The following is a 27,963-nucleotide window of genomic DNA, read 5'->3' as shown; positions in this document are numbered from 1 at the left end:
ATCCAAGGATTCTGTCTGGTTTGGGAGCATATTTTTATTTTTATTAATGCTTTATATATTTTATTAAATGTAAGTTTGTCGCCTATTATTATCAGGTATTCTGAGGTGCCATCTTCCTTGGTAGAAAGTCATCTGTTTAATTCATCTAGATATTTTGTGGTGCTTAAATAATACAAATTTTTATCATGTTCACAGGAAAATAAAATGATGTGTAGATCTTCTTTTCAATTTTGTGGCAAAGTGAATCATGAAGAGTATAATTTGAGCATTGAATGTGAACTTGGTTGATGTAGCTGTAATTTGGGTTTCTATTAAGAAAAGGAGATCTGGTTTGCATGTCTGTTAAGTGACGATGAATGTCATTTATATTGTAATTTAATTTGCTGGAAATGCTTTTTTTTTCTTTTTTTTTTTGGTAGGGATCCTGGTAAGTTTGGAATATTGTGTTTGATTTGAGTTTGAAACAAAATATTATGTTTGCAGTGTTGCCATCATTTTTTGTCTGTTTCATTTTTCAGTTTGTTATCAGATGAAAGGAAAGAGTGGGAACATGACAGCCACACAGTGAGTCACCAGTCTCCTTGTTGTTCTGTGGCATCAACAGTGTCTCCCATATACCATTACTTAGACTCCCTCACTAAGCATGACCTGTGTCAGTGGGATTATGTGCTAGATGACTGTGAAACTTCTTGACTCGTTACTGATCAGTTCAGGCCTGTATGCTATGTGACAGCTGGCCCGCATTACAACTGCTGTTCCATCAAAATGGAGGGAACAGCAGTTCCCTCCATTTTGTCATGTCCTTGAAGAGTATCACTCATATCGCATGGAGAAGGGGGGGGGGGGGAAATGGAGGCCAGAACCCCTCTTCTGGAGGCCAAACATAGGCATTTGCTACTTCAGGCTCCCAATAAACATGGTGGTGGTGATGTTTCACTGAGTGATCTAGATGGTATTTCCTCAAACTAGGAAGATATCCTTTTGCAGCAGGAATGCTCACTACAAATGCCAAAGCTTTTTTTGTGGAAACCGGCAACATTACAGGCCACACCCATCAAGGTGCGATTGACTTGACATGGAGAAGCTGTATATTGTGCATCCCTGCTCATTAGTGTTCCTGTAGCAATAGATCTGTAGTATTAATATGAATTACCTCAAAACCATTTTAAAGAGAGGCTTGGATTATGTGGATGCTTGGAGGGCATTTGAGGACAGAAAGGAATTGTATGCCAGAGACGGCTTGTATTTGAATGAGGAAGGATGCAGACATCTGGAAAGAATGCAGTTCTCCAAACAAATCAGAGCATCAATGCAGAGAAACTAGAATTATCAGGGTGGATGGAGCAAAGGTAGTCTCTTGTGGGAATAGTCACTTGGGAGAAGGGAGAATGCATGGTGTAATGCAGAATCCAGTGGAGTCTGAAGGGAATAATGATAGATATAGAAATATTTAGAAACATAACTCAAATAAAGCACTAGACGAAGGAAAGTATGACGCACTAATGGCATTTTGGAAGTGATTCAACATAAGCCACTGCATAGAAATGATTAAACTCGCATGGGAACAAGTGAATTCATCAACATTGAATGCTTGCTGGCATCAGCTCTGGCCAGAAGTTGTCATCAATTTTAAAGGATTTTCCATCGATTGAAAATGAAGCCAAAGTACAAATTTCAAAAGCAATTGGCGGCGAAGGATTTTCAGATATGGAAGAAGGAGAAGTCAAAGAATTAATCGAGAATGACAATCGAGAAATGACGAATGAAGAATTGGATGATGTTGTAACACCAGCCGACAGTGAAAGCAGCGATAGTGAAGAAGAAGATAAAGCGCCTTTAACTTACAAGAAGTTAAATGAATTGTTAAAAAAGGCACAGGAACTGTCTGATTTTGCAATGGAGATTGACCCAAATGAAGAAAGAAGAGGACACTTTATGAAAGGCATTGAAAAACTCTGCGCTCAGTTGCATCAACCATTGTCCCAAGCAAAAATCACTAGCTTTTTAAAAAAATAATTGTATCATGTACCTACTTATTAAGCAGTAATAAAAATCCTTTCAATTAACATTTGTTTCATTTTTCCCTTTTAATTACAACAATATTTAGGTTAGTTTAAATTATACATACATACTTTCTTAATTTGAACTATAATTTTTTCCATAGAAAGTTAACTATGCAGAACGTGATTTTGCCATGCGCGCAATGTATTAATGATGTAACCCCCACATTCGGCAATGGTTTACTGTATAATTTATTAATATGCTGGCAATAAATTCACGTCCACATTACACTACAGTGATGAAAATTTGTTTCATAGACAGGTAAAAATACAGTTCATCCTTAGCTTTTGGATACCAGCATATATCATTATCATCAGCTTTATTCAGTCTAGTGCTGGATGAATGCCTCTCCATGCTTCTTCCATTTAGACTAATTTATTACATTTCTCCATCATAAATGTCCATAACATCTTTATATATATATATATATATTTTTGATAACTAATAATGATGCAAATAATGAATTTCAAGCAGTCTGAACAAAGTTGAACAGAGGGGGGGGAAAGGATAAAAGTTTAATATGAGCAGGCTGAAATAAATTTTTTTTAAGAGCTGTTGAAGGATGCACAATAATAGATAGAATACAAAATGATAAATAACAAATGAAACACAAATTACCACATAATCAAATACTGATATATATATATATATATATATTTATATATATATATATATATATATATATCATAGTATCTTATGCACTCCTCATGCAGTATATATGATATTACTTATTAAGTTTGCATTATTACTATTATGTGAAAAGTTTTTCACATATTGCTAAAGTTGTAGTTCGTCCTTAGCATTTGGACACTAGTGTTTGTATCAAGATTGCTAAAACATGACCTCCTTTAACAGACCCATACCGACTGTCATGACTGCTAACTAATTTGATAATACTGTTATCAACTCATTTCTGAATCTTGGTCCTCACTACCCTCTCTAAAATTTTTTACTACATCTGCAGACACATTGGTCTATAATTTGTAGCACCCATCTTATCCCTACCTTTTTGTGAAATAGAACAGTTTTTTATTCCTCCCTCTTTCCACTCCTTTGGGACTCATCTGGTTTGCAAGATTCATGTTAAACTGGTGTGCCATTGATGCTGTTAATTCCTTACAAGTGGTCCTGCAAGCAGCATGTGACCTGTGGAGCAATTTGTGGCTCTTAATCTCCCAGAAATTCTATCTTTTTGAAATTTTTATATACATTTGACAGCCTTGACTTTTAGTAACTTATATGAATAAATGATCACTAAAAGCATCTGTATTAAATTTCTCTCAAATTCTTCCCAGCTACAGACATAAACAGTTGGTTGATGACATCATTTAAAGGAAACAGATGGTGGCATTTCAGTATCAGTTTTCACCAAACTGTTATGGAGATCAGAGGCGGTAAAGAATTGTGAGAAACAACCAGTTTTGAGACATGTAGAGACCTACTGAATGAAGCCAAGCATAAGCACGAATTCATCCGAATTAGTAGTACCCTATTCCTGCTGCTTTCAGTCAGTAGTTATTGAGACTTATACTAGATAAGTTTTGCAAAGTGTTTGAGTTCTTCTCTAGTGTCTTGTGTCTAGGTGTGAGTAATTTTTTTTTTTTTTTTTGTTACTATTATCAGTTAATTCTGAAGTGTATCTGGTGATAAAGTGATTACGGCCTGTGGTAATCAGAGTTCAGTATTTTAAGAGTCCAACCTGAAGCGAGTATTATTCTGCATGCACATAAGATAGTTTGGTACCTAATAAATGTCTATGAAATTCTTGGTCAGTATATTCAGGACTACCTGATTGTTTGTGAACCTAAAGAGATTTACTCCAGCCATGTTCTCCATTTTTGGTAGCACATATATTTGTGAATCAACATTTTCAAAATTGAAAACAGTCAAATCAAGGATGGAACAAGACTTTCAGATGGTCATTTGCATATTTTAGGATTGTGTGTTACTAACCATCATTATCATTAAATTCCTGCCATGTACCCTCAAGGGGTGTACAGGATATGATAGTACTACATGAAAAATTTACATCATTACTAACTTCCTATCTACAATTTTCCTCCAGATCAGTCTGTTACTTGTCAAGACACGAATATTATCAGATCTTATATTTCTGTCATCTAAGGCACTTTGTATCCTATCAAAACCACCTATATCTTGGTCTTCCTCTGGGTCGTTTTCCTGCCAACCTGGCAGAGAACACTTTTTTTGCCAATCTTTCCTCACCCATTCTGTTTGAGTGTTTACTAACCTTGAAGTAAATATATAATTTACTTCGAGTAAATATATATATTATTTATATATTTATAAATTATTTTTTAATATATTTATATATTTACTTGAAGTAAATATATAATTTACTGATAATTTGCAAATATCACATTGTCTTTCAATGGATGCGATATATCCATTTTCCCCAAATTTTACTGTTTACTAGTACATTTTCAAATATTTTGTCCTGCTGCCATCTCTGATGCTGAGGGCATAATTTGACTAACTCATTCTAAATAAAAAGGTCAACAGAGTTTGTTTATGATGCACAAAGTCTTTCCAGTAGTGAATGCAGCCCATGGTAGGTAAAAGGTTGAAGATCACTCTCCTAGACCATTCCTTTGAGACACAATGATATATTATCAACTCCTGATAAATTAATTCCTTGTGTACCTCCTACTCAATTATTATTAGTCCCTCCAATTGCCCTCCAAACTCAAGCTTCTCATGATATCACATTCATGAGATACCCCGATGAAGTGCTCATTGAATATCTCAACTGTATCCTCTGTAGCATTTACAATCTATCATTCTCATCCATTAACATTATATTACCATAGTCATTCTTTCTTCTGCTTACCACATATCAAAAGAAGTCATTGGAATTTTTCTTCACTTGATTAGCTAATTTCTGTCGATATTGCCCTTTTGCTGTTTTTATCAACTGAGTCACTACTCAGGTAATGCTACTGTTATAATGAATCAAATAGAATACAACAGAAAAATGTATGCATAATCTTCTAAAAGATTATTCTACTCACTAAAGTTTAAATAAAAACCCCACTAATGCACAGAAGAAAAAGTTTTTAAAATTGTTGTGAAATCACCCAGAATATATGGAGTCCAAAAATTCACTAATCTGATAACTCCCACACTCAGTAATTGGTAGCATAGATGTACAAGTTGACTTAGCAGTTGGCACAGTCTCTTGTCCCCCTCACATGTAACTCCCTCTTTTTATTTATTTATTTTTATTTTATTATGTTCATTTTAAAATTATATTAAGAAGCCATTTCTTTAAAAATTCAGACATCATACTTAGCTTTGATATTACATCACTATTTACTAAGGTACAACTGGCAGAAACCCCTCATTTGATATAATCTTTCCCCACACTGGCATAGTTGAATTATTCAAATTTACAGTTCATGCTGCTAAATTCACACACAATTGAAAACATACAAACAATTGGATAGGTAGGATAAAGTCCCACTTTGGTACCAGTTGGAACATTTGATGCAGACCATATTTGCTGCATCTCCAGTAATTAATGATACATGAACTGGCGATCATGTTAAAGGAAGAATAATTCAAAACACTTGGCTCATCCCTAACTGGTGGAGAAGGTATGCCTATCAGGGTTGAAAGTGTGATCAGTGACAAATAAGGATCTACTTCAGTTTAAGTTTCTCTGTACTTATTTCAGCACTGTGCATGTGTGTGTATACTGTACACACACACGCGCACACACACACACACACATATATATATATATATTAATATTTATTAGGACCCTGAATAATCCTGCAGATCAGATGGATGTAATTGGAGTAGGAGGTATTAATTTTGAAGATCAGATTGCCAGATTCTCGTCACGTGGAATGACAACTTGGGTATGTATTAAGAGGTTTATGATATATACAGGGTGATTCAAAAAGATGGACTCAATTTTGTAAGAAATTTTGTATGAGTCCATCTTTTTGAATCACCCTGTAAATTTCATGCAGTACCAAACTGAATTTACAACTGCACATAGTCATTAATCTTGCATTCATTATTTAGGCACAAAAAATTGGTCCAGTATATAAAATTGTTTGTATAAAATGAATTTTTTAAAATTTAATTTATCATAGTCTCTCTTGCACAGAAATTTTTTATAATAATGGCATTCTTTTATGCAATATTTATGAGTTACATGATAGCTAACTTTTCCTAAAATTGAACACTAACATCTTTGGTTTGTATTTTTTTACCAATCACCTGAAAAAATCTGCCAATGGAAAAGACTGAAAAGGTTTATTATAGTGTCTGTTATTTGTAGTTGTATAATTAACTGAATCTCTATCCTAGCATCCATATATTCCTAGCAGGTGATTATCTCTCAGAAGTCAAATGGCATATAACTCAGTTCATATAAAAATTACATGCAGTGAGTTTTTTTTTAAATTTCAAAAATTTCCTTTTTCCATGCTATTTTAAAATGATTGATTCATATGCTTTATAACATAAATATATACTTTTATTAGATGAAATTACATTTTTTTCAGGCTAAGACTAATGCTCTTCTGAAATAATTTTGAATTCATGATTGTTTGTTGAACTTATTACTGGCATCCCAAGTTACCTGATAACTGTTTCACTATAAAGACCATCTACTAATAACAGAAGGTTTTGCCTTTCTTCATAAACTTTCACTTCCCTCTTTGTTACAGAAAAAAAAGAAAAAAAAAAGCTAAATTTTCTTGTGCATTTACATTTTGGTTTAATTGAATAAGGATCATTGCCAAGAATGAATTAAACAATAGTGTAATGACTCCAGTATTTTGTCTGGGATTAGTACAAGAATTTTAATATGTGCACATGCAAAACAAAATAAGTGATTAGATATGAAAGCATGAAGTCATTGGAGTGGCACCTTTTTTGTGTGCTCACAAGGTCTTAGAATTACAATTTCTCATATCTTGGAGAGTTACACACAACGATATTTATTGAAATTAGGTTACACTAGTTTTTAAAATCTGCTGCTGATTCCTGAAACACTCATTTGTACTTACTGTAGACACAGTATTTATCATTATTTTTTTCTGTATGGTTCTATGTAAGTTGTTCATGGTGTAGTCTGCTGGACTTGACTGACTATGGTTATCATGCCATGTGTATTTCTTATGTTCTAGATGGACATTGTCAGATCTTCCAGTTTGTTCTTAATAAGACAAGTTGCAAGTTTAAGACAACTTCGTATACAGAGTTCCTTGAATTTGCATAGTAGATAAGAGCAGCCAGCTTGAGATAGAACTTGAAAGCAGATGTTATATTTCTTTAAAGTTCTGGCTATTTATTCTGAGATACTCCAGATATTATTATTGTAATTTGAGAGAGTTATGTGATGGATGGAGGAACAAATATTTTGCGAATTTGAGGTTTCTGTGGTTTTGGAGATATTCATTGTAGATGATGATATCAGTATTTTGACCACATAAAGTAAACTATACTAGAAACTAATACTGTTTCTGGTAGGTGGGTCCACTTCATCAGGAGTTTATCATTGTTACAAAAAAAAAAAAGGTTAAAAAAAAACACTTCGGAGGTTAACATAACTTTAGACAGTGAAAGAATACAATGGATTAAAAAGTTAAACTAAGCAATAAAACACATGAAGGTAGGAGAACTAGTTGGTACTGCCACATTCTGTAATAGAATGTATGTCCCAGAAATGAAGACCAAACCTGCTCCAACATTTTGTGTATTATCAGTGTGTATCATTTCTGAAGTCTTGAATTTACTTACAAAACAGTTGTGCTCATTGTAGGGTATTTTAGTTTTTTGCTGCATTATTGGATGGTTGACACCAATTCTGTGAAAGGCTAATCTGGACTTATGTGTCATTTTCTTTTCATCATCATGGAAATACTCTGATATGTGAATCTCTCTCTCTCTCTGGAACGTCCTGTTTGGCCAACATAGTAAATGTCACAAAAGCAATGAATCTTTGTAGACTCCTGATTTCTTTAGGGGGAGGATGAGGTAATGGGGAGGGGAGGGTTAAAGGCTGTAACAATCTGGATATCTTGTGTAGTGAAAGTTTAGTTTTATGTCAGTGCTTTGCAGTAAATAAGAGATTCTGTCAGTGACATTGTGGATATAGGAAAAGATTACAGTACCTTTGAATTCTTGCTTATTAGTCGATATCTTGGGTTGAGTTTTAAAACTCTTGATTTTGTTGAGTCCATAGCCATCAGTGTGTGAGGTAATGTTCTACATTGATTTTTTTCTGTAGTGGTAGAGATGTGCTTTGATCATACCTATTTTCTATAAGGGATGGCGGTGAGAAACAATATGTAGGAATCTACAAGAGTTGGTGGGCTTGCTATGTTTACTGTGAACCTAAACAGTCTGGTATGGGAACTACTATTCCATGACTACAAATAAAAAATGCAGACATAAACATTCTTTAACACCAGTGCTTTTTTTGTAAAAGTATAGTGCAAGTACTCATTCTTTGCTGGTAGGAAAAATTGAAAATTAAAAAATATGAAAAGAAAACGAAAAAATTATTTACTGATATTTTTATTTCATAGTGTGATAATGTTTTGCAATAAGATCAGCAAATTAAGTATATAACACACAGCTTGTTATGCATACATTTATTGTACAGGTATATAAAATTAAAGAAACGATATACAATAATGTTTAATAAAAATTTTATATAATACAATAAAAAAGTTTCATATAGCAGTTATACAGCATATATGTTAACAATAGTTATATTGAAAATATATCTGTTGTTGTTAAGTTTCATTAAATAACTAAGCTTGCTTGCATACTAGGTAAATATATAAAACATTACTGATCGTAACAAATCTGTGAATGTACCACATGTCACTATTAATAAAGGTGCTGCTGTGTAGCATCCCAAAGCAATCACTGCTTAACACCATTAGCGAAAACTTGACTACCAAAATATTATTATATACAATACAGTCAAAACACTTCTCTGAAATTAAGAAGGTTACCATTATTGATTTGCCGAGAAAAGAAAACAAAAAGTAAATTACATTACTCTGAATCACAGGCAATAAGAATGCCAGTGATTCAGAGAAACGAAAAACATAAAAAGACCCTATATAAATCTCTCCATCATAGCAATTAACCCTCTCATGCATAAGGGCCTCATATGAGGACACATAAAAAGGATGTCCTTGGATGAGGACATCATTTTTAACATATACAGGGCACATTTAGCAAAATTAATGAATTCATGGTAATACTGTAAGATTAAATGGTACTGTATCATCATTATAATTTTTTATAAATGAACATAAAAATTCAAGCATGAGAGGGTTAAACAAAATAAATTATACCCCATTTTCGTGCTGCCTTTATCATCTCTGACTCCTTTTACAGCACTCTTTCCTGCATTTCTAAGCTTCTTCAACAACCTCCAGAATATCTTACCACCTTCTTGATATTTATTTTCTATGTTCTTGCCAAAGTCCTCCCATGACTTTTGTTTAGCTAGTTTTACACAGTGTTTCGCTTTCTCACATTTGTTTCTGTATTCTCTAAGAACACAAGCCGACTTATTTGCCAGGAACTTTTGGTATGCTTTTTTCTTTTCCTTCACTACCTCTTTAACTTCCTGTTTCCACCATGGAGTTCTGATTTTTCTATCCTTGCAGACTACCTCACCACATGCCTCTCTGGCTGAATCAATCAGGATTTTCTTCAAGGCTTCTTACTGGAATCTCCAAGGTTTGGTTCCTATTCTCAAACTCTTTCATTTTTTCTTCAATAATCTTTGTGTATTTTAGTCTACAGTTCACATCTGAGAGCTGCTCAACTTTTATTTGCTTTAAAACTTTCTTACCTGTTATTCTTTTCAATATGAACTTCAATTTTATTCTGCTCGAGACTAAATAGTGATCACTTCCAATTTCAAAGTCTCTGTACACTGGTGTCCTGCACCAGGGAGAAAACATCACTATCAACAATAACATAGTCAATGAGTCTTTTCTTATTCCTTGCTTCTTCTCTCTATGTGAATTTGTGCACATTTTTATGTTGGAACATGGTTAGTAATAACCAGCCCATGTCCTGAACAGAAATCCAACAGGTATTTGCCATTATTATTAGCTGCTCTTTTCTCCAAATTTTCCCAAAATATTTTTGTATATCTGACAATCATTTCCTGCTCTGCTGTTTAGATCCCCAACAAGGACCAACTTTTCCTTTTTCATTGTGTCAGTTGCTTTTTCTAAAGCATCAAAAAATTCCTCCGCTTCTACCTTAATAGAATCTTCTGTGGGACAAATAAGTCTTATTTTCCAATTCCCCATTCTGATATTAGCCCACATCACTCTATTTGAGACTGCCTGCCATTCAAGATTAGCCTCGTATTTTGTGTTGAATACTATGGCTACTCCTTCTTTTCCTTGATTGTCATTTCCTGAATATAGCATTTTGTATTTATTGCTCAGAAAGATCTCACCAGTTTTTGTCTTTTTTGTTTCAGTCACCCCTATTATGTCGATCTGGTACTTATGTAATTCCTCAGCTTGCTCCATTTCTTTGCCATTCAGGCTTCTTATGTTGAGAGTACCGATCTTTAACTCTGGTGATGTTGAGTTGGGGTGTGCTTTCAGTTTTGTTCCAGTAGCTGACTTTTCGCTGTTCGCCCTGGTTCCCTGGCAAAAACAACGTGGGCCTTGTTTAACCGGGTGGCGCCCCAACCGGCATGAAATTTTGTCATGTTGTACAATCATTTTGAATGTTGGTTTAAGCCAATAAGAATACAATTTCGTCGGGTAAATCCCAAATTGCCAGCCCATCCTCGTTTTTTCAGTATCCAGGTTGGTGCCCAACAGGGTGCACCACGAGAAGGTGAGGATTGGACATTAGGTCAGAATGGACAAGAGGCCAAGTGGGATGGAGCCTTTGTTCACAGCATTACCAAGAGTTGAAAACAACTGGATAGCACATAACAACAGCCATAATATTTTTATTATTAAAAGAGACCTCCAGGGAGTCAGGGACTCATCGAGGGAGGCCGCATACTACTCGCACCAGTTATCATACTTATTCTTGAATTCATTCACAATGATTGCACACACAACATCCAATGGCAACCCATTCCAATCATGCACCACTCTATGAGAGAAAAATCTAGCCCTTACCCTTTCTTAGCAGAATTCATTCTCAGTTTCCAAAGATGTCCTCTTGTCCTTTCCCCACCCTCCATAAAACAAAGAATCCAATCAACTGAAATCTTGTATGACCCTTTCAGAAATTTGCATATCTCAATCATATTACCCCTCTTTCTCCTGTTTGCTTGTCTGTGATTTGCCTGCAGTCTGCAAATCTCAATCTGTCTTGGTAATCAGTATTCTACAATCCTGATAGCATTTTTAACACTCTGCTTTGCACTCTCTCTCTCTCTCTCTCCACTGTATCAGAATCACAATGGAAACCAGGAGACCAGACCTGTACACAATAGTCCAAGTGAGATTTTATCAAGGCCTTGTAAAGAGACAAAATGTCATCCTTATCTTTACATGTTAAAGTTTGTTTCAGCATTTATCTTTTCAGTTGTATTTGCAATCTTTGCTACATGGCGCTGAACTTAACTTTACTAACTTATCTACTAACACTCCATGACACCTAGCCTCATCAGTTTCTTCTAGCATAAACCCACCCATATAATACGACATTGGATATCTAATCCTGCATTTTTGCATTTTGCATTTACTGACATCCATTTTCCCATGGCCACAATTCTAGCCTATTGAAATCATCCTGCAAGTACTTACTGCATATCAGCAACATTCCTGGTTACCCTATCTATCTTTGCATCATCAGCAAATAGTTGTATGTCGCCTGTCAAATCCTTCCCAATATCATTAATGTACAGATTGAATAACAGTGGACCAAGAACTGATCCTTGTGGTACACCACTAGTTACCTTACGTCGTGCAGACTCACAATTCCCCATATACCACTTTTTTATATGTCAGTCAGCCATCCTCTTAACCACGCTAATATTTTATAATCCAAACATATATTCTCTAATTTATGCAACAGTCTTCCATGCTATATCCTGTCAAAAGCCTTTTAAAATCCAACAGTATCATGGTATATCCATTCCTCCTTATCTTGTTCATTGGTAACATTATTATAGAATGTAAGCAAGTTGCTAAAACATGACCTTCCCTTAGTAAACCCATGCTGTTAATTGCAAAACAGAGATTCACTGTCAACACCCATTTCTGAATGCAAGACCTAACCAATTTTTTCAAAATCTTCACCACCAATCCTGAGATGCTGATTGGTTGATAATTGAATACATTGGTCTTTGCACCACCCTTGTGCAATAAGATTAGCACACATTCTTTCCATTCCTGCTGACTTCCCTGTTCTGAGATTTAAATTATATAACCTGGTCAAAGGAATAGCCAGTTCTTTCTTTTAGGCTTGCACGGTGATCCCAATGCATTTTTGGAAATTATGGAGACAACTACCGTGTTTGAATAAAAACTTTAGTTTACTATTACTAAAATTTTACAATTTGACGTTTCGACCTTTATGTCAAGGTCATCTTCTGGAGCGTACAAATATACACAGGAAACAAGCTATACTACAATCATACTGGTTCGTTAAAGACACTGACTAACCGCTACCACAATTGTTGGCCTGACCTCTGGTGAAAAAAAAAAAAAAATTATACATACCATATCATATAACAACAACACATATAACAACACATATAAAATGGTAAATTATAACCCAACAAAGAGGATAAAGGACAAAACAGAAAAACTACTAAAGTCCGTCACTTCTTGGCCACCAGACACAGTTAAAAAACTCAAACCTCACTACGCCCGCCCCCCCAGAATATATGGGTTTCTGAAAATACACAAACAAAATGTGCCCCTTCGACCAATAGTGGAAAGAATAGACAGTCCCAATTACCACCTAGCCAAGAAATTAGCAGCAACACTCAAGGAGTTGGTAGGTCATTCCCCCTCCTACGTAAAAACACACAACACTTTATAAACATAATCAAAAACATAACACTCGACAAAGACGACTTATTAGTCAGTTTTGACGTTTCTGCCCTTTTCACTAATGTCCCCATCAATGACACAATTCTCCTACTACAGAACAAATTTCCGCCCGACATTACGGCCCTCTTTGCCCACGTACTAAAGTCCGGTTACTTCGTGTGGCAAAACAAATTCTACCTACAAAAGGAAGGTACGGCCATGGGCTCACCATTATCCCCCCCAATCGCGAACTTCTACATGGAAACCTTTGAGCAAAGGGCTCTTGATTCCGCCACGCTTTGACCGACAATCTGGCTCAGATACGTTGACGACGTGTTCGCGATCTGGCCGCACGGTCGACAAACGCTAAACACATTCCTCAGCCACCTAAACAAACAACACGAACGCATACAATTTACCATCGAAATCGAAAACCAAAATTCGCTCCCGTTCCTAGACACACTAGTTACACGTCTTCCTTCAGGCAATCTATCCTTCACGGTCTACCGAAAACCGACACACACGGGCCAATACATACATGCGAATTCATATCACCACTCAGCACAAAAATATGGAGTCATAAACACCCTTAAAAACAGAGCCACAACTATTTGCTCTAACCAGCAAGCCCTGAAACAAGAACTAAAAATCAATAGTGACACATTCATAAACAATGGCTATAACAAAACTGTCAATAAAATACTCTATAAAACCACAACAAAAACGAATCTAGATTACAGTAAAACCATAGCCATCCCATACATTAAAGGGTTATCAGAAAAAATCAACAGAATCCTACAACATTATAACCTCAATGCCACCTTTAAACCACCCACTAAACTTAAAACCATATTCAGCTCCTCTAAGGATCCTCTCCTCCCATTAGCACATCCTGGAGTCTATTGCATCCGCTGCACCTGTAACTTACCGTACATTGGTGAAACAGGACGGACAATACCCTATACGCAAAAAAGAACACATTAGACACATTAAATATAACCATTATGGTGAAGCAGGCCTCTCAGACCACGCACTCAACACCTTACACCAAATCAACTGGAAAAGCACCTGCTCCTTACACCTCACAAAAACATGGTACGAAAGAAAATTTAAAGAATCCTGCAAAATCCTGATAAACCACCCAAATATCAACAATAAAGATGGTATGAAAATTCCAAGGATCTGGATGGCACACATTCAGCCAAACTAATTTGAAAGATTCAACATAAGTCAGGACTCTAGCCAATCTGCTATTATTAGAAACCATTCCACTCCAACTGGCTGGAATGATGTTAGTAGACAACACAAATAATAGGATTCTAGCGTTGATGTATAATTTTTTTTTTTTTTTTTTTTTCCACCAGAGGTCAGGCCAACAATTGTGGTAGCGGTTAGTTAGTGTCTTTAACGAACCAGTATGATTGTAGTATAGCTTGTTTCCTGTGTATATTTGTACGCTCCAGAAGATGACCTTGACATAAAGGTCGAAACGTCGAATTGTAAAATTTTAGTAATAGTAAACTAAAGTTTTTATTCAAACACAGTAGTTGTCTCCATAATTTCCAAAAATGAATAGCCAGTTCAGCTGAACACTCTTTTGGCATCCATGCTGATATCCTATCATTCTCTATTGCTGAATTCTTATTCAGTTTATACAACAGCTCTAATACCTCCTCCTCATGCACCTGAATTTCTTCATCTAGTGAAGAGGTCGCAGTGAACTCAATGTTGCATACACCAGGTTAATAGCTTTTAGGAAAACAGGCACATTAGTTGAACAACCCTCTTTTGAGGTTATTCTTTCATATTCATTCTTTCTTTTACTTGCAGCTTATCGATACCCTTCAGTATACCCTATTCCTCCTATGGGTTTAAATTCGGAAGAAGGCTAGTTCAGAAGCCTTAAGGTAGCAGCCCTACCACTGAACTATTCCATTGTCAGGCTAGTCCCCTGACATGGAGAACATAATCCTACTTGTAAGCTGACAGAAAAAGATAATCGGATTGAATATATGGGAAATGACCCTGGAATGGAAAAGGTAAAACAAAAATGGAAACGACAAAATATAATACACATAGCAAACTGGAATGTAAGAGGAATAGCATATAAAGAAATAGAATTAGACCAGTTATTAAATGAATGAAATTTTAAAATAGCAGTAATCACTGAAACAAAAAAGAAATTAAAAGGACTGTGAGAACTGAAAATTTTAATGTGATATACAGCGGAGTCCACAGAGACCAAAGAGCACAAGCAGGAGTCATGATATGGTCATAACTCCCTTTCAAAACAGTTAAAACATTATAAATTATGGAATGAAAGAATAATAGAAGCTAGAATAAAAATAGATAGAGGCTATTTAACAATAATTGGTTTATATGCCCCAGAAGAAGGAAGAGAACAGGATAAAATTTGATTTTTATAATCAGCTACAAAACATATATAATAAAATAAATAAAAATGATTACATAATTTTGGCAGGAGACTTAAATGCAAGAATTGGAAACATGAAAATTAATAATAATATAGGAATACATGGAGAACACACTCTAAACAGAAATGGTAAAAAATTGATTGACTTTGTAGTTTATAATAACCTAAAAATAACGAATTCCTTCTATAAACATAAAGACATACATAAATATACTTCGGCAGCAAGAGGATGGAAATCAATATTAGATTAATTCATATTAAATGAAAAGACATCAGAATTTTCACTAGATGTTAGAGTTCACAGAGGATATGAAATAAGCAGTGACCACTTCCTTGTTAAAATAAAATTAAGATTACCACCTAAATGGCTATAAGTAACAAGAACAGAAAAAAAAATTGAAACATTTGTTTATAAAACTAGACTATTGAATGACACAAATGTACAATGGCTATATGAACAAAGAATTAACCAATATATAGATAAAATAAAACAAAATGAAGAAATAGAAATAGAATGGCTTAATATAAAAACGATACTAAATGCAGCAGCAAATGAAAGCTTAGGAAAGACCAAAAAATTCAATAAAAGAAAAAAACTGAAGATCTGGGATGATACAATCAAAGAAAAGAAAAAAGAAGCCTATCACAAATGGTTGAGCAGTAAAAGATTAGAAGATGAAATAGAATATAAAAGAATAAGAGCCATAGCTAAAAGAGAAATCAGAAAAAGACATAGAGAATCATGGAATAAATTTGTTTCTAATTTAGAACATGATTTATATAAAATAAGACCCAATGTATATAAGATTTTGAAAACACTTAAATGCAGATACCAAAGAAAACATAAGATTAAACACTGAATTGAAATTAGGAGAATTTCTAAATTACTACACAGAACTGTGGGCAGACAAATATTTTAAAAAAGACAACTGGCAAACAATTAACGAAAATGAAAAGGAAATAACTGAAGAAGAATTAGAAATCAGCCTGAAAGAAACAAACCGAAAATCACCTGGAGAAGATAAGCTAGGTTCAGGAACAAGATTCAAAGAAAGACTCTTATTATTTTTAAATAAAATTTACTCAACTGGTATCCCCCCAATAGAATGGAAAAAAGCAATTGTGATTCCTATCTTTAAGAAAGGTAATAGAGATGACCCTAAAAACTATAGAGGTATCAGTATACTAAATTCCTGTTACAAAATATATAGCAGAATCTTAAATAACAAACTAATGAAATATTCCAAAAACTTTATTCTAGAAGTACAGAAATGGATTTAGAAAAGGACGATCATTTTATATGAGTATAGACCGAGATAATTCTATACATGAGTATAGACCCGGCCTTTTGCCTAAAATTAATAATAGAGAAAAGAAGAGAATATAATTTAGAAACACATATTGCATTTATTGACTTTGAAAAAGCATTTGACAAAGTTAAAAGAAACATATTATTTAACATATTAAAAGAAAGACAAATACCAAATAATATCCTAAAAGCTATCACAAGTATATATGAAAATAATCAAATACAAATAAGATTAAATCACGAGCTATCATATACGGAGAGATAAACCAAGGGGTCCAACAGGGATGTCCCCTCTCAGCAACTCTTTTTAATATCTACTTAACTGAAATAATAATAAAATGAATAAAAATTTGCATCAAGGAATTAAACTTTCTCCTACAGTTAACTTAAACACACTCCTCTTTGCCGACGACCAGATAATAATTACAAATTCTGAAGATAACTTACAGAAAGTTATTTCAGATCTAAATGAGATATCCAAAGATTATGGTATGATAATATCAATGGAAAAATCAAAACCTACGGCCTTTAAAGGACAAGATCCAGCAAGAACTAAAATAGTAATAGATAACAAGATCTTAGAACAGGTGAATTCATTTAACTACCTAGGATGTATGATCACATATGAAAATGAAAAAGATATAAACATAAAAATTGCAAAATATTTAAAAATAACAGGTGTAATTAACTCTATATTTAAACCAAACCTAGTTCAAAAACAAACCAGGCTAAAAATATACAATACATTAGCTATACCAGTCTTAATCTATGGAAGCGAAATCTGGACAATAAAACAAAAAGACAAACAAAGATTAACAACAGCAGAAATGAAGTTTATGAGAAAAACTGCAAAGTATACCCTATTTGATCACAAAAGAAATGAAGATATTATGAAAGAATTAAACCAAGAACCAGTAATAGAAAAAATTAAAAAATATAAACATAAATGGATGGAACATGTTCAAAGAATGAAAACAGAAAGATTACCAAAACAAGCCATTAGGAAAAAGAAAACCAGGACATCCTCTTAAACGATTCAACGATGACTTCTAAGGTCGGAACAGGCCATGCTAGGCCTAAATCCTTGATACACATGATGATGATGACTTGCAGCTTATCGATAGAATTCTTGTGGGGTTATCTTTAGTTGTAGAGCCATTTTCTTTTCATACTCAGACTTAGCTTTCCATACAGCAGTTGACTCTTCTAGCCTGCTGCTTATAATTTTCATAAAGGACATCATCCTTATGCACACGGTATTCCTTCCACATCATCCTTTTCTTACAAATCTCTTTCTTAATAAGATTGCATGTCATTTGACTCATGTCCTATTTATTCTTCGAACTCTCAGGACACATTCTGATATTGCATCATTTAAGTATTTTTTAAACGCTTTCCATGCACTGTCAATATTCTTCCCATTCAGTAACCAATACCATTCCACTAAAGTCAGTGACCAGGAAATTATGTACTTGGTGATAATTTCCTGCTTTGTAGTTCAGCATGTAACATTTTCTGATTGGAACATTCATATACTATTTTGAATAAATCAATTGTTTGCATTCCACCTTGCAAAAAATGTTGTTTAGGCCACTAATGATAGTTTGTTAATTTCAAACTGAAATATTTAGCAGTATATTTAATGAATTATACTTTTCCTTGTGTTTACATGTAGATAATTCATAAACTTAGTCACTTACCAAGTGAGTACTGCATGGTCATTGTCATCAGCTAGAGGAAGAATAGTTATGTCTTTAACTCAGTGCCTTCTGACACTATAATCAAATCTAGCACTCTTTGTCCTTGAGTTCCTTCTATCACATGCTGCCTGAGGAAGTTGTCTCGCAACAGCTCAATAAATTCAGTTTCATTCTTCTCCTGAGATTTTACTGCTGCCCACTTAATACTTTGGTAATTAAAGTCTCCCATTACAACCACTCTTTTCGTGCCTATTCATCTCTATTTGGTGATGCATTTCTTCATCACTAGCAACCGATCCACCAGGTCTGTAACAACACCCCACTTTGTGTTTGATCTTGTTAGATTCCATCTCACACCAGATGGCTTCAAATTCACTGCCACTTGAAATACTGTTACTTGTACTATAATCATAGTTCTCAACACTAACTGCTTTGGCTGTGTTGGATAAAGGGAATGGATACATTAAGACACTGTTGGAATTGGTTCAAGCCAATTGATAGAATATCAGTTGATAGAATACCATTGAGAGGTTGTTACATATGGGAGTGGAATATAAACTACTCTCTTTGATAAGTGGATGAATGATGGACAAGTATCAAAAAGGGTAATCTTCCAGATTTAATCTGCAGAATTTGGCAGTAGTGTTCCACAAGGTTTAGTCCCTACACCACTCTTGTTGAATTTATACATTAATGATATTGGGAAGGAAGGACAAGGGTTGTTCGGTTGTATGCCGATAATGCTAAAAGGGGAAAAGCAATCACAGATGCTACTGATATCCAGTACTTTCAGAATAATTTAAATAGACGGAAATTTGGGCCATCAATTCAATGTTAGTAAGTGTACAATGATACACTTTAGTGTAATGAGATTTCCAATGACTTATTGTATTAGCAGGGTTTTGCTACAAGAAAATGATCTTGGCATTATTACTAATAGGAATTTGAAGTTCAAAGGTAACATAGCAAAAATTACAAATACAGCTCAGAGGATAATTATGATATTGAAACGAACTTTGACATGTAAGGAAAAGGAAATCATTAGTAGCACTCCCCCCACCCCTCTCTTATTCTGTCTATCCTTTCTAAAAATACTTTATTTATTTTTTTATGTTTAGTCCATACATGAGAGGCTGGTTGATCACCCTATAGTAAAATAGTCCTGTATACTGGTAGTGGGTTGGGAAAGGAGGAACTTCTTTACATTGCATTTAAAAGACTGCATATTGTATTGGGAAACACATCTGGCAGGGTGGGGGGGCACATCTGGGTTTCAAGGTGCACTGTGAAGGGATGTTGAGCATCAGCTGCACGTGTTGCAACAAGTGGAGTACTTAGTACATAATTAAGTACTAAGTACTTAAGGAGGAATAAATAATTCCTTCACTTAGTACTACATGGAGGAATTATTGATGCTATTTCAGATGAACATTTCCCATGGAAATATTTATAGAATACACATATTGCAGAAACCAAATGCTTCTACAAAAGTGGGAGGAGTGAGTTGGTAAGAGATGGGTCATTAATAAGTCTAATTGTTCTCCTCTGTATATTGAGTCAAGCATTTTGAGGGAAATTTTAGGGGCCCCCACTCCAAATGTGAGAGCAATATTCGATAGCTGGGCAGATTTGTGATTTGTATAAGATTAGCAGCTGTATAAGGTTCAGAGGTGAAGTAATGTCTTTAGTGAAAGAGAAATCCTAATTTTTTGGAAGCTGAGGATGCAATGGTTATAATGTGTTTATGCCAGGAGAGGCTTGGTGTCAGGGTAATTCTGAGAAGAGAAATCTTATCTTGTCTCGGAATTTGGGTGTTGTCAAAAAGTAATACTGAGAGAAAATGGTTCTTATTTTGTGAGAAATAAGGCAGAACTGGATTTTATTAGTTGAAATTGACAAAGTTATCTCGACTCCCATTGGAGGATGGCTTGGAGATCAGAATTGATTAAAATTATAATAATGGAATGAACTCACACAAAATATTATTTATTAGTAGAATTTTCGCCTGAGTAACACAGGCATCTTCAGTACATGTATAAAGCTAATTAAACAATAACTGACAATTCCAAAAGGAGCCACCTAAGTAGCTAATGTAAGATAACTAAAAAAGGTCAATAAATTTCCTAACTTACTTTTACGGCTATTATAGCCTGTTTTTGTTTAGTAGTGTCCTTTATTTTAAATACATTGGCTTTTTTACTCAAGAAAATTTTTAGGGCATTATAAGTGTATATCAAAGGAAAATATAGCAGAATAATTGAGGAAGAAAATTTTGTACATACCTTGTTTAGATGCTAGGATGACTTCATTCTCCATATTTCTGCTGTAGGCTGTTAAAAGGGGAGGGGGTGTTTGATGCAAGGCGGGAAGAATAATTTTAAAAATAATTTAAATAATTTTAAAAACCCGAGTATTTAAAATAAGGGACACTCCTAGTTTCAAGAGGAGTAACATGGGAATTTTCCCAGAAATAATACTTAAATTTCCTAACTTATTTAAAAAAAATAATAAATGAATAAATAAATTATATATATACACAATTAAAAAAGTTAGGAAATATTAGCTGATTTATAAAGTACTATCTCCCACGAAGGGGATAGACGTAGACCATCGGATCTGTTTAAGTTAGTAGACTAAAGTAAAGTTTCACATGTTTCTTTATAAAGCCGTTCCATGAGGAACCAACTTTTATGAAGGACTCTTGTCTTGTTCCAATATACTCCATGTCTAGTGTTGATAGCATGTTCTGCAAGTCCAGACTATTCAGGTTCAAGGTATTCAATATAAGATTGATGTTCTTCTAGCCAAATAAAAGCAGATTGTCTGAAATAAGATAACCCACAAGAGCAAGGAATCTAGTAGACACCTGGGTAAATGAGATGTGGAAGCTTGTCCTTTGGAGAAGTGAGAAAGGTGGAGATTTTTCTGATTGGTTGAAAGGCAACACAAATATGTAGTGGTTTTAAAGCTTTTGCTATGCGTTCACTAATGCCTTGCACATAAGGGATAGGAATACATGTCATTTCTTCTGTATTTGAAGAGGAAGATATATCAAAACTACTCAAAGCTCTTTTGATGAAGGAATTCTTATATCCATTAGATAAAAAGGAGGAAATAATATATTGCAATTCTTTCTCTAATAGATCGTCTGAAGAACAAAAGGAGTGGGCCCGATGAACCAGTGTTTTAATAGTTCCTGCCTTTTGACTGGATGGTGATGAGATTCAGCATGGATATAATGGCCTGTATGAGTCTTCTGACTATAGACTGAGAAATGTAGGTTACCATCTCGTTGGCAAAGAATTAAAAGATCTAAAAAGGCTAGCTGCTTATTTAATTCTACTACTAGGGTGAACTGGATCCTTGGATGAAGTGCATTTAATTTAGAGAGAAACTGTTGTAGTTCATCAGAAGAGCCATTCCAGATAGCAAAAAAGTCATCTACATATCTGAACTAATGAGTAGATCTAGAGAAATGTTGTCAAAAATATGTTGTTCAAAGTGCTCCATGAAGAAGTTGGCAATCTGGTGTCTACCAGATTCCTTGCTCTTGTGGGTTATCTTATTTCGGACACACAGGAAGATCTGTTTTTATTCAGCTAGAAGAACACCAGTCTTATATTCAATACCTTGAACTTGAACAGTCTGGACTTGCAGAACATGCCATCAACACTAGACATAGAGTTCATTGGAACAAGACAAGAGTCCTTCACAAAAGTCGGTTCCTCATGGAATGGCTTTATAAAGAAACATGTGAAACTTTACTTCACTCTCCTAACTTGCTCCGATAGTCTACGCTATACCCTTTGTGGGAGATAGTATACTTTGTAAATCAGCTAATCTTTCCTTTTTTAATTGTATATATATATAATTTATTTATTTATCTTTTTTTTTTTTTTTTAAAATAAGTTAGGAAATTTATTGACCTTTTTTAGTTATTTTACATTAGCTACTTAGATGGCACCTTTTGGAATTGTCAGTTATTGTTTAATTAGCTTTATACATGTACTGAGATGCCTGTGATACTCAAGGCGAAAATTCTACTAATAAATAATATTTTATGAGTTAATTCCATTATTATAATTTTAATTCATATGTTTACTCATGGTATTTCCTTACTGAAACAGAGATCAGAATTGAGAGCAGTGGTGGTTGATGTTCAGCAGGTTGAGGTGAGTTGTGTAGAGTAAAGTTTATCAAATGAAATGGAGGAGTGTGTGTGTGCTGTCATCTGCAAAACTGTGTATTGGGTTGGAGGTCAAATCAAGTAGATCATTGATATATATAGCAGGAAGATGGTTGGTGAGAGGACAGAACCTTGTGGAACTCCAGCATTAGTTGAATGGTGAGAGGATATCCACCATCACACAAAGCATGCATCCAGACAGAAAGATGGCAATCCAATTACAGAAGACCTGAGACATACCAAACGATAGTAGTTTGCTTAGTAAGCCTTTGTGCCAAACTAAGTGAAAAGCTTTGGAAATATCCAGTGCAACTGTATGCTTTACACTCAATATCAGTTAGTATGTCTGATTCTGATATCCAGGTCTCACTAATGCTTACAATATGAAGTTCCAACATATTGACTAAGGCAACAAACTCTATACCCATTTGTTTCTGATAATCCTGTTATCAGAGATAATGTTTACAGAGATAATAATCTACCTGCATGTTCTTTTGTATACTCTTGTCTGCAGTCTGCATGACATAGTTGGACAACTTGCAGATCTCTGTTCTTCTCTAGTGCCTTATACATGTAGATAACTTTGCACATGTTTGACGGGTTGGAACCATATAAATACAAAGACAAAATCATTCCTCCTAATCATTTCCATGATAATGCTCATTCCCATTGTTAGCACAGCTATATAGCATTGTCGCTCTTACACTGATAGTCTCACCATTCCTCCCATTATAATTTATATATATATATGTAGAAAGTATTTTACCTTGGGTATAATAAATGTTAAAGATACCAAGCTATTTTAAACCTGGTTTTACTCCATTTCCCAAGTAAGCAAACAGACAAATAAGTCAAGTTTGCGCCTGCACGTAATGCAAGTCTAGCTGACCCTGCAGGTATTGCAAGACCAAAGTAACTCATGGTAAAAGTAGAATAAGCTCTGATCCCTAATCTTAATATTTACCCATAATGCAAAGCACATCTCCTGGAAGAGATGTATGATGCTTTGTATTAAAGGCAAGGGGCCACTACCCAGACCGGTTTTGACCTTTATTGAGGTCTCATCAGTGGGAGCCAGGCTAGAAATATCAAGATTTTAGTAATACAGAGCCTATAAGTATTTTACCAGAACAAGTTACCATAAGGTGTTTTAACCTTATTAAATAAAAAACTCAGGAGGAGATATAAATGTAGAAAGTATTTTACCTTGGGTATAATAAATGTTAAAGATACCAAGCTATTTTAAACCTGGTTTTACTCCATTTCCCAAGTAAGTAAACAGACAAATAAGTCAAGTTTGCTCCTGCACGTAATGCAAGTTACTAAAATCTTATTATTTCTAGCCTGGCTCCCACTGATGAGACCTCAATAAAGGTCAAAACCGGTCTGGGTAGTGGCCCCTTGCCTTTAATACAAAGCATCATACATCTCTTCCAGGAGATGTGCTTTGCATTATGGGTAAATATTAAGATTAGGGATCAGAGCTTATTCTACTTTTACCATGAGTTACTTTGGTCTTGCAATACCTGCAGGGTCAGCTAGACTTGCATTACGTGCAGGTGCAAACTTGACTTATTTGTCTGTTTGCTTACTTGGGAAATGGAGTAAAACCAGGTTTAAAATAGCTTGGTATCTTTAACATAATATATATATATATATATATAATTTAGTTTTTTTTTTCTATTTTTTATTTTTTAAATAATCCTGAAACTGTTCTTTTAAAAGCAATTTATGGCCTCTATAAAGCAGGGTACTAGTCTCATACCATGCAGCAAAATTCATATCCCACCTAAAACAATTATAAACATTCATGTTCATGGCAGGATTGAACCTACAGCCTCTTGTTTGGTGAGGCTGTAGGTAAATATGCCAACTACAAAATGTCTGAACTTTTCACTTATAAATTAGGCCTAGTTTTTTAAGAATTGATCTAGTGTGTGTGTGTACGCGTGCTCACATGCTTGCATGTGCACATAGGTATGAATACATGTAAAAATTATAAAAAAACATACACTGAAAAAGAAAGACTGCAATTATATTATTACTCTTCATCTTATTTATTTACCAGAATGCCAAAATGTGCAAATTTAGAAATAAAAAAAATACATTTCACTTAGGCTGTATTTTGATATAAATAAATTAGTGATTTCAAATATGATAAGAAAAGTTATTTCAAATAGTATGTTTCCTTGATGAAATCTGTTTTAATAGAAACTAAATTTTCATACATAACTGAATGTAGGATTTGTTATGACTAATGACTAGTACAGTATAAAGTTGTAAAGTTGAAAAAGAACTTTGCTCTGTGTAAATTCTATATTGCTTATTTTTTTAAATTAAATTTCTTATTAATATTAAGGGCTAAAAAGAAGTAGGTGGCACACAATTTGAAATTAACAATTAGTTCTGATTAAAATGCTGATCTTCAGGTTTAATGGAATGAAGACATTGTAGTCATCATCATCATACGTGTCAAGGATTTAGGCCTAGTATGGCCTGTTCCGGCCTTAGAAGTCATCGTTGAATCGTTTAAGAGGACGTCCTGGTTTTCTTTTTCCTAATGGCTTGTACTTTAAGGCTTGTTTTGGTAATCTTTCTGTTTTCATTCTTTGAATGTGTTCCATCCATTTATGTTTATATTTTTTAATTTTTTCAATTACTGGTTCTTGGTTTAATTCTTTCATAAGGTCACCTAGGTTTCTTCTTGATGGGGAGGAGGTGGAGAGGATCCAGAGGCGAGTGACCAAGATGATAGCAGGTCTGTGGAATGAACCGTATGAGAACAGGTTGAGGATTTGTGGGTTGCAAAAATTGGTTGATAGGCGGAGGAGGGGAGATATGATTGAGACATTCAAATTACTGAAGGGTTTCTATAAAATTAATTCAGAAGATATTTTTGAGAACAGGGCTGGTTGTGGGAGGACTAGGGGACATCCATGGAAACTGGGTAAAAGTGTGGTTAGTAAAGGTGTTAGAGCTGGGTTCTTTACTTTTAGAGTAGTGAATGAGTGGAATGCGCTCCCTGAGTCTGTGGTGGATGCTGTGACAGTGAATGAGTTTAAGGCGAGGTATGATAGATACTGTATGAATGTCGAATAGTTGTGATGAAAATGATTTGGGGGCTCCCTTGATGAGTCTGACTCCCTGGAGTTGCCCGTAATAATAATAATAATAATAGTAATAATATCTTCGTTTCTTTTGTGATCAAATAGGGTATACTTTGCAGTTTTTCTCATAAGCTTCATTTCTGCTGTTGTTAATCTTTGTTTGTCTTTTTGTTTTATTGTCCAGATTTCACTTCCATACATTAAGACCGGTAGGGCTAATGTATTGTATACTTTTAGCCTGGTTTGTTTTTGAACTAGGTTTAGTTTAAATATAGAGTTAATTACTCCTGTTATTTTTAAATATTTTGCAATTTTTATGTTTATATCTTTTTCATTTTCATAAGTGATCATACATCCTAGGTAGTTAAATGAATTCACCTGTTCTAAGATCTTGTTATCTAATACTATTTTAGTTCTTGCTGGATCTTGTCCTTTAAAGGCCATGGTTTTTGATTTTTCCGTTGATATTATCATACCATAATCTTTGGATATCTCATTTAGATTTAAAATAGCTTTCTGTAAGTTATCTTCAGAATTTGTAATTATTATTTGGTCGTCTGCAAAGAGGAGAGTGTTTAAGTTAACTGTAGGTGAAAGTTTAATTCCTTGATGTAAATTTTTATTCCATTTTATTATTATTTCATTTAAGTAGATATTAAAAAAGAGTTGCTGAGAGGGGAAATCCCTGTTGGACCCCTTGGTTTATCTCTCTCGTATATGATAGCTCGTGATTTAATCTTATTTGTATTTGATTATTTTCATATATACTTGTGACAGCTTTTAGGATATTATTTGGTATTTGTCTTTCTTTTAATATTAATTAAATATGTTTAAAAAAAACATTTAATTAAATAATTAAATATGTTTAATAATATTTTTGAACTATTTAACTATTTTGTTTCTGTCACAGACACTATTACACACACTATTACAACTTTACACACACACAAACAATAAGTGGAAGATGTTAAGACTAGAAGCCTAAAGTTCTTAACTGGTAATTACCCCTGGCTGTTACAGAAAGTCTAAGAAATACTGTTTACCAAACCTTGGAAGTTTCACACAACCACATTTTTTTGAAGTCGATTGCTTTTTTAAATCTTGCTGCTGATTCCAAAAGCAGTCTTTCAAGTTTGCACTTGCTGTGGTGAAGCTTAGTATTTTCTTTTTTTTAATTTGATTCTATTCAAGGTGTCCTAGGCATCATCATCTAGATCTAACTGACTATAGTCGTGGTGGTAGATTAACAATTAGTACTGATTAAAATGCCGATCTTCAGGTTTAATGGAATGAAGACACTGTAGTAATATAATTAAATGTTGTTGTTCTTGCAATTTGCTGTATTATGGACAAAGGAGGTCTACAAAAATCCACCTTGAAAAACCCTAGAAATATTTCTCGTGTTTTTCAAGGTGGATTTTAGTAGACCTCCTTTGTCCATAATACAGCAAATTGCAAGAACAAGATATCTACCTTGGACACACTTGGAACAGAGGGGGGGGGGGGGTGTTGATCCTTGAGAGAGAGTGGATAAGAGTGGCAACTTCATATGAAGGACACAGATATAGGAATGGGAATAACATTACTGTAATTATCTGCATCTTGAGAGGGATGGGATGGAAGGAACACTTATATTGTTATCTTTTTTGGCATTGATGTTATGGCAAATAAATGAGATTTGAGCTTTTGAGAAAAGCCTAGTCTGAACAGTGGCTGTAGGTTCTGTTAACAAATGTCTTATGATATTGTATTGTATTGTATTGTTGGGAGGGGGTGATAATGGGGAAGTTTGTATATCTACCTGTGTATAGATGGGTTTTGGTAAAATGAGAAAGAAATTGTTTTCGTGTATTTATTTATATTGCTGTATTGAACGCTGGATTCTAGGTATTACTAGCTGTTCAGGTGGAGGTGGAGAGTAATTTTTTTTTTTTTTTTTTTTTAATACTCTATATGTGAGACTCTATAACTCAGTTGTTATAGACGAAGCTCTTTGGTCGGAAACACCTGGGTTCGATTCCAGTCCATGAAATGAGCAATGTTCATCTGGTCTCTTTCAACTAGAAGTGAGTTAGCTGGTCTCATATGGAGATAGAGGGTTTTTCACCCAGAAACTCGGTTTTTTTGTCGCGCAGA

General features: G+C 34.4%; 1 protein-coding gene across 2 annotated transcripts in view; it reads left to right on the top strand.

Moving 5' to 3' along the window:
* S1P (membrane-bound transcription factor site-1 protease) overlaps positions 1 to 27,963 on the top strand; it is a 480,656-nt gene that overhangs the window by 216,685 nt on the left and 236,008 nt on the right. For both annotated transcript variants that reach the window (XM_090401757.1, XM_090401758.1), the window contains one exon: positions 5,843 to 5,945. In XM_090401757.1, the coding sequence (XP_090257883.1) occupies positions 5,843 to 5,945 (103 nt within the window). The remainder of the gene's footprint in view (positions 1 to 5,842; positions 5,946 to 27,963) is intronic.

The sequence above is a fragment of the Typopeltis vanoorti genome, chromosome 12 (assembly GCF_054136105.1).
Source record: "Typopeltis vanoorti isolate ZY-2024b chromosome 12, IOZ_Tvanoo_1.0, whole genome shotgun sequence".
Classification (NCBI taxonomy): domain Eukaryota; kingdom Metazoa; phylum Arthropoda; class Arachnida; order Uropygi; family Thelyphonidae; genus Typopeltis; species Typopeltis vanoorti.
This window is presented reverse-complemented; position numbering and strand designations above follow the sequence as displayed.